At 38.1% G+C, this 8,471-nt stretch overlaps 1 protein-coding gene across 1 annotated transcript in view; it reads left to right on the top strand.

Moving 5' to 3' along the window:
- Positions 1-8,471, top strand: part of LOC107592560 (kinesin-like protein KIF21B) — a 107,838-nt gene that overhangs the window by 49,777 nt on the left and 49,590 nt on the right. The window contains exons 6-9 of the mRNA XM_016282090.1: positions 896-1,065; positions 1,180-1,219; positions 4,052-4,300; positions 8,195-8,384. Coding sequence (XP_016137576.1) covers positions 896-1,065; positions 1,180-1,219; positions 4,052-4,300; positions 8,195-8,384 — 649 coding nt within the window. The remainder of the gene's footprint in view (positions 1-895; positions 1,066-1,179; positions 1,220-4,051; positions 4,301-8,194; positions 8,385-8,471) is intronic.

Below are 8,471 nucleotides of genomic sequence, written 5' to 3'. Positions count from 1 at the left end.
ATTAGGAAAATAGTGTTTCAATAATGCAAAATGACAATAGTAAACACTCATTTTTCAGTTAAAGGCAGTTCATACATACAGAGGCAAGCGGAACATGCAGGATTCATATTTAAACCATCTTTTTGCATTTTAATATTCACTAATAGACACTAGTTCATATCGCGATTCGAATTAAGTGGCAGTGACTACTTTTGATTTATTCGTCCAAAATTGATGAATTCCGTGGCATTCCGCGCTATAGAGTAAATTAGGTTTTTATGAATGGACTCCACGATCCCGTCCGCGTTTTGGCAGAAACCATATGGCTCTAGATATATAACCACACTTCAGAACATTTCGGCTTGCCCTGTGTGTTGTCTGAACGAGTTGCAGGGGTGACAACACATCACAGGGTCTCTCTTTCTTTCTCTGTAGCGTATGCGCCCAGATGCGGTCTCAGGTACCGAAATTTGGCACCGATTGATTTGGTAGTACCGACGCAATTCGGTCAGTACCCTTAAAAGTACCTAGTTTGGTACCCAACCCTAATCAACACCTCAATCACGAGCCGCTTTAAATGCTCACAGCACTTGTCAAGAACATCTGACGACATGGGAATATTAATTAAAACGGCATACATCACGTTGAGAGCTGTAATCCTAAAGTACTGCATTAGAAAGCCATTAACAAGTTTAAGCAGGTCGCAAGTTTGAAGTTTTAAAATTCACAGAGCTCCAGACTGCTGCGGTACAAAACTGAGTAATTATATAAAACCACTGGCATTAGAAACATCAACACCGAACATGTCAGAGCACACTGAAAATGCAGGAACCATGAAGGTTGCATTTGTAATTTAAGATGCGCGTGTTAGTAGCTCAAAGCTGCCATTGTTTTTTACTCTTTCCTCTCACTCCAGGTGAACGGAGAGATGAACGGCGATAGCTCCATCTCTCAGCCCGAGTATGAGACGCTCACTGCTAAGTTTCACTTTGTGGACCTGGCTGGATCAGAGCGTCTCAAACGCACAGGAGCCACAGGAGAGAGAGCGAGAGAGGGCATCTCGATCAACTGTGGCCTGGTACGTCTGATATTGGAACTATAGGGGCTTTCGCACCGGGTTACTTTGAAGGAACTCAGTTACAGGAACTAACCACTAGGACAGTCCCCTGACAACTACTTTTTCCCCGAGGGCCATTTTCCTGGTTGCATTCTGTCATCTAAAGGTGATGTGCATTATCCTGTTGCTCAAAACACAATATTATGTGTTTTGATGGAATGCCAGACAGAATGCAAGATTTTCTGTGAGTGCAGGATTAATTCCAGTCTGTCATTTGGCTTCAGAAATATACAATTATAAATAGAAAACTTTTGTAACAATATACACTACTGTTCAAAAGTTTGGGATCAGTACATTTTTCTTTCTTTCTTTCTTTCTTTCTTAAGAAATAATACTTTTATTCAGAAAGGATGTGTTAAATTGATAAAAAGTGATAGTAAAGACTTATATTGTTAGAAAGGATTTCTAATTTGAATAAATGCTGTTCTTTTGAACTTTTTATTCATCAAAGAATCCTGAAAAAAGTATCACTGGTTCCAAAAAATATTAAGCAGCAAAAAATGGTTTCAAACACTGATAATAAATCAGCATATTAGAATGATTTATGAAAGATGATGTGACTAGAGATGTGACTAGACATGCTGAAAATTCAACTTTGCATCGCAGGAATAAATTATATTTAAATTATATTAAAATAGAAAACCATTATTTTAAACTGTAATAATATTTCACAATAATACAGTTTTTTTCCCAGGTGAACGGAGAGATGAACGGCGATAGCTCCATCTCTCAGCCCGAGTATGAGACGCTCACTGCTAAGTTTCACTTTGTGGACCTGGCTGGATCAGAGCGTCTCAAACGCACAGGAGCCACAGGAGAGAGAGCGAGAGAGGGCATCTCGATCAACTGTGGCCTGGTACGTCTGATATTGGAACTATAGGGGCTTTCGCACCGGGTTACTTTGAAGGAACTCAGTTACAGGAACTAACCACTAGGACAGTCCCCTGACAACTACTTTTTCCCCGAGGGCCATTTTCCTGGTTGCATTCTGTCATCTAAAGGTGATGTGCATTATCCTGTTGCTCAAAACACAATATTATGTGTTTTGATGGAATGCCAGACAGAATGCAAGATTTTCTGTGAGTGCAGGATTAATTCCAGTCTGTCATTTGGCTTCAGAAATATACAATTATAAATAGAAAACTTTTGTAACAATATACACTACTGTTCAAAAGTTTGGGATCAGTACATTTTTCTTTCTTTCTTTCTTTCTTTCTTAAGAAATAATACTTTTATTCAGAAAGGATGTGTTAAATTGATAAAAAGTGATAGTAAAGACTTATATTGTTAGAAAGGATTTCTAATTTGAATAAATGCTGTTCTTTTGAACTTTTTATTCATCAAAGAATCCTGAAAAAAGTATCACTGGTTCCAAAAAATATTAAGCAGCAAAAAATGGTTTCAAACACTGATAATAAATCAGCATATTAGAATGATTTATGAAAGATGATGTGACTAGAGATGTGACTAGACATGCTGAAAATTCAACTTTGCATCGCAGGAATAAATTATATTTAAATTATATTAAAATAGAAAACCATTATTTTAAACTGTAATAATATTTCACAATAATACAGTTTTTTTCTGTATTTTTGATCAAATAAATGCAGCCTTGATGAGCATAAGATTTTCTTAAAAAAAACTAAAAAAACATGTAAAATCTTACTGATCCCAGACTTTTGAATGGCAGTCGGGCAGTGTTTATGTGTGTATATATATTAATAATATTTCACAATAATAGTTTTTTTTCTGTATTTTTGATCAAATAAATGCAGCCTTGATGAGCATAAGATTTTCTTAAAAAAAACAAAAAAAAAACATGTAAAATCTTACTGATCCCAGACTTTTGAATGGCAGTCGGGCAGTGTTTATGTGTGTATATATATATATATATATTAATTCATTTTTTTAAATTATATTTTGTTTGCAAATATAAGTTTAAGTTTTTAGTAATTTTATATATATATATATAATATTTTATTTTTGGTCACAATAAAATTCCCGTACTTTCATTTGCTACTTCATAGGTTTGATGATTCAATGTTTCCAAACTTTTACTAGCAATGTACTTTTTTTTTTTTTTTTAGATCATGGCTGAATTGTCATTTTTAAGTTACCAGTCTCTTTAACCATGACTAGATAAACACTTAAGAAAGTTCTCAGATGAGCACAAAGCCAACACCTCAACACCACAAAACTGGCTTCGTCGGGGATTTTCATTGTCCTAGACTTCATTATCATAATTGTGTCGGTTCTTTTAGCTGAGTCAAGTTTATCCATGTTAACTAAGGTGTGAAGTTTGGGTTGCATTAGTTCTGCCTCCTTCAAGATTCATTACTGCGCTCTCACTGTCATGCTTGGGAAAGTTGTCCGAGTAGATGAAGGAAAGAAAAGGTAATTATATTGTGAGAGAGTTCTGAAGAAGAATATATATATATATATATATATATATATAATTTATTTATTTTTACACACACACACACAGTGGGTATAAAAATAATTGATTTACTCAGTGCAACTTATAACATTGTCACAACTTACAACTTTATCTAGAAAGCCTGTAGAGGCAGTTTCATACATGCACACTTTGTTTAGAAGTCTCGGATTGTCCTTGCAAGTTCACACACTTGTAAACGTTCCTGTGCACAGTGCAGTCATTGTGCCTTGAAGGTTAATGCATGCTAACAGTGCACTGCATCAGCGCTGGACCACTCAGCCCACAGTGGACGGCACAGGCTGCCCATATATTCTTATGATGTGGGTTCAGAGGGGGAGCTGATTGAATTAAACATGAGGGACTGCAGACAGAGGCGCTCCTTAAAGACATTCAATCCCAGCCGCATCCACAAAAATATGTGGGCTGCGTCTGCAGTCTATGAAAGCGTGTTTGTGTTTATCTGTTTGTGAGTTTTATCTTTCTGTCATGTGTGTGTGTGTTTCTGAAGGATATCATAGACCCTTATGAATTCCTGTCCTCTTGCATTCTCATCTGCTTTGTATCCGTCTAGTCGGACTGTGATGATTGCCTGCGTGAGCCCCTCTGACCGTGACTTCATGGAGACCCTGAACACACTGAAGTACGCCAATCGGGCTCGCAACATCAAGAACAAAGTGATCATGAACCAGGACAAAACCAGCCAGCAGATCAGCGCCTTACGAGCGGAGATCGCACGCCTGCAGATGGAGATCATGGAGTACAAAGCGGTAAGGAGAAGGACCTGGAGGGTCGTGGGATTCTGGGAAGAGTTGGTCTCCACCAGGCATCTTTTCCCACCAACAAAAACCCGCAAATGGAGAATTCACCCCAAAATGAAGTGTGTGTCATCATTTACTCACCCCCATATCATAACATTTTCTTCTGTGGAAAAAAGAGAGATGTTTTGTAGAATATCCTGGATGTTCATTTCAAAACAATGAGAGTGAATGGGGACTGGAGCTATCGAGCTCCTAATATTGCTTAAAAAAAGCACACAAACATATTTCATACTACTTGTGCACTCTATTCCAAATGTTCTGAAGCCATACAATACATTTGTATGAGGAACAGACCAAAAAAAGTCATTATTATCTAAAAATCTCCACCAACGCAATCTCTTGACAAAAGTATCTTTACAGATATTTTTAAGAATTTCTACTTTAGGTGGAGATCTACAAATTGTACGAATTCAAAGGATCTTACTAGACGTCTGATTTAAAGGTTCGGATGAATCTGTACAATCTTTTTCATATGCTTTTGGACAATCTACTCACACGCCTCTTGAGGAATGGGATCACCTTTGTGGTGACTTTTTACCATTATAGGATCAAATTCATACAAAGATGTACGATTTGTATGCAAAAAGTCATCATGAATTGGTTGCAAATTCGAATCGTCTCTTTTGCACATTTACTGCAAAACTTACTTACTTGGGTTTAGTTTTAGTTTTAGGGGTAGGGTTACGGGTTGACCATGTTGACATTTTAATCCTACACATTTTGAGGGATGGGGTTAGGGTTGGACCTTCATGGTGACTTTTTACCTATAAATCATACAAATTCATATGATCTCTTTTGCACATTTTGTATGATCTGCTCTAGAGCTGTGCAATTAATCTCGATTTCGGCCTCCAACTATTATACAAATACAGTAATCGAGATAAAATGATTATTGCACTCCATTCCAGCGGTGCGCTTTCACTCCTCCATAAAAGCAGAATTTCACATGTAAATCAGTAAAATCATGTAACATGGCTTTTGCAAAATGGGACGTGCTTGATTTATCAAAGTTGATTAGATTTATTCATGTTTTTAAAAGCACGAAAGAGCACTTGCGCTGTTCCTCAGGAGGTTTTCTGTGCATGCGCTCAGAGACGGAACGGAACACGCACATGTAAAGTCAACTTTTAGCTGAAGATGTGCGCCTAAATGGTCAAATACACACAAAAATGTGTCAAAATGCGGTGCTTGGTGATTATTCACATAAACCCTCATCGGTTATGTAATAAGTGAATGTAAACAGTTGAAAATGCGTGCATTGGATCCGTGCGGCTCTTAAAGTGACAGCTGGCTAATATTCCTGCTGCTGACTGTGTGCTTAATATTAATCGAAAAACAAAAGACAAAGACAAAATCACTCACTGCTCTTGACTGAAAGACTTTTATAGCTTTAATAAGAAACAAAGGAAGTTTACTTCTTACAGTGAAGACTATGCCGTTTTATTTTACATTCAAATATTTAATTTATGTAGTAGGCTGTTAGCTAAATAATTTAGACTTGCACTGTTTGTTTCATTTTAAGCTTTTTTCTATTGTATTTCTCCTTTGCTTTTTTTTATTACATTACTGACTGTTTAAAGGGGTCATATGACGTTGCAAAAAAAGAACATTATTTTGTGTATTTGGTGTAATGCAATGTTTTTATGCGGTTTAAGGTTAAAAAAACACATTATTTTCCACATACTGTACATTATTGTTTCTCCTCTATGCCCCGCCTTTCTGAAACGCGTAATTTTTTACAAAAACAGTACCAGTGCTACTCTACACTGCTCAAAACTCGCATTTGAATCATCAGTGGCAAATCCTTTAAATATGGAAACTTGCTTACAGACTGTGAGTCAGAACATAAATACAACTTAACCACTGATTTCTAGTTGTGTCCTCTTTTGGAAGGCCAAACAAAGTAGTTTCGCTTTCACAATGAAACACACAGCGTCTCCACGACGGAATGGCGGCAGCAACAACAATACTACAGCGAGAATCAAAGTTACGCCTTCTTTCTTTGCGTGAACATTTGGGCGGCGTTATGCAAATCTTCCCACATCGTGACGTAGACATGTGGGGGCGTGTTTAAACGAGGCGTTTTAGGAAGGCTTGAACGAGTCTTAACTTTTATAAAGAATATCTCTTTGGGTTTGAGACTTTAGTCTTTGCAACTTCAGGGATCTTATCTATTCACGAACAGCTTGTAACACTCCAAAGAGAAAGGAAAACTTGAAATTGCTTAATATGAGCCCTTTAATTATTTTCAATAATTTGAGGACTTTTTTTTGTTGTTTTTTTGCTAATATTAGTTACCCTAGTATTCTGCTGTGGTATTGAGAATTGTGAAATTTCTCTAAATGTCTCTAAATCTCTAAATGTCATAGCAACCTTATATACAGAAGATACATATATTTGATATCACTATCTTTAAATAAACCATTCATATAAAGTTTTGGTCATGTGGCCCACTCATAATCGTGATTACAATATTGACCAAAATAATCATGATTATGATTTTTGCCATATTTGAGCAGCCCTAATCTGCTCACACACCTTCTGAGGGTTAGCTTCAGGGGTGACGTTTTATCTACAATTCATACAAATTCATAGGATCATAATCGAAGACGTCCAGTTTGTAGGTAAAACATCACCCTCATACAATATTTACAAATGATCTGATATTAGGAGGATATCATATGGGCTTGGAATGATGACAGACTTTCCATTTTTGGGCGAATCTAAAAGACAGAAGTACCAGCTCACTTGAGTTATCAGAATAGCAGATATAAGACACATGCCAGAATGTTCTACACAGCGGGAACCAGTTTACAGTGACAGAACTGACTTGTCAAGATATCTTATTACTTGTTTATTTTACTACAGAGGCAACAATTTGAGCTTACATTGAAGCATCAAACTGCTAAACACTTCCTCTATTACTAAATCAAATAGAGGACTTAAAGTAGATAGTGAGTCGGGTCATCTTCTTTCATTCCTACACTTGTTCTTTCTCCTCTTTCCTTCAATGCCACCCAGGTGGCGCTCTAGCTGTTTATGTAATGAGTCCAGAAGATGAGAAAGCCTGTGCGGTGGGCTTGTGGGGCATGATAACATGGTTCAGCTCATGGGATCTCGCTGGAGCTAATGAAGCGTAGCTGCAGCTTAGCTCCTCGGCCTGACCTGGATGATAAACGGCCGACGGAAGAAGTTAGCGATTAGCCGTGATGGCTTTGAGAGAGATGAGACGTCCTGACAGAGAGCCCGAACATGGAAGGATCGGGGGATTGTTGCTTGGGTTGAATGGGGTCAGCGCCTAGCTATCCGTTTCTCACACCCTGTGTCCGAAAGCGCTCCCTATACCCTTAAATAGGGCACTTTTTGAGGGGACAGCCATTTTTAGTGGTGTCCGAAAGCTTAGTGGACATTATTGAGTGCACTCATTCAATCCCACAATGCACAGCAATAAAGAGTGTACAACTGGCGAATGCTCAATGGCTAGAGAATACCCATAATGCACTGTGAGAGTCGCACACCCGAATGAATTGCCGTATCTCACCAGAAGATGGCGCCCACAGCTGAATCGTCCATCCATACATTTTTTAATTTCCATGACAGATTTCAATATATTTCCTTTCATCTTACTGGAGCTGCCAGTTTGCCAGTTTCAAATGATTATTAAACAGCAAGCACAAACTATGCAAAAGCGTCAGTTCTTCCGGTGCACTCAGTGTATGAATTCACTCACTCGTTTTCATTCACTCCTTCAAGTGAACTGTATTAGTAGCCTAATGTAGGGAATAGTGAATGAGGGTATAGGAGCAATTTCGGATTCAGCCACGGTCTTTGGGTTTCTTTCAGGGGAAGCGAGTGGCCTGTGAAGATGGATCCGACGGTTTTAGCGATCTGTTTCAGGAGAACTCTATGCTGCAAAAAGAGAATGACACTCTACGTATGCGGGTCAAAGCCATGCAGGAAACCATCGACCACCTCAACACTCGAGTCACCCAGCTGCTCACCAATGGAGTCAACCTGCTGCTCACCAAGACTGGTGAGAGACCTCTAGTGGTTGGACAGGGGATTACCATTGAATTATGTGTAGATCGTAGGACTGGGTGATATTTACTATATATTCAGC

This window comes from Sinocyclocheilus grahami, unplaced genomic scaffold, assembly GCF_001515645.1.
Source record: "Sinocyclocheilus grahami isolate Dianchi unplaced genomic scaffold, SAMN03320097.WGS_v1.1 scaffold154.1, whole genome shotgun sequence".
NCBI lineage: Eukaryota > Metazoa > Chordata > Actinopteri > Cypriniformes > Cyprinidae > Sinocyclocheilus > Sinocyclocheilus grahami.
This window is presented reverse-complemented; position numbering and strand designations above follow the sequence as displayed.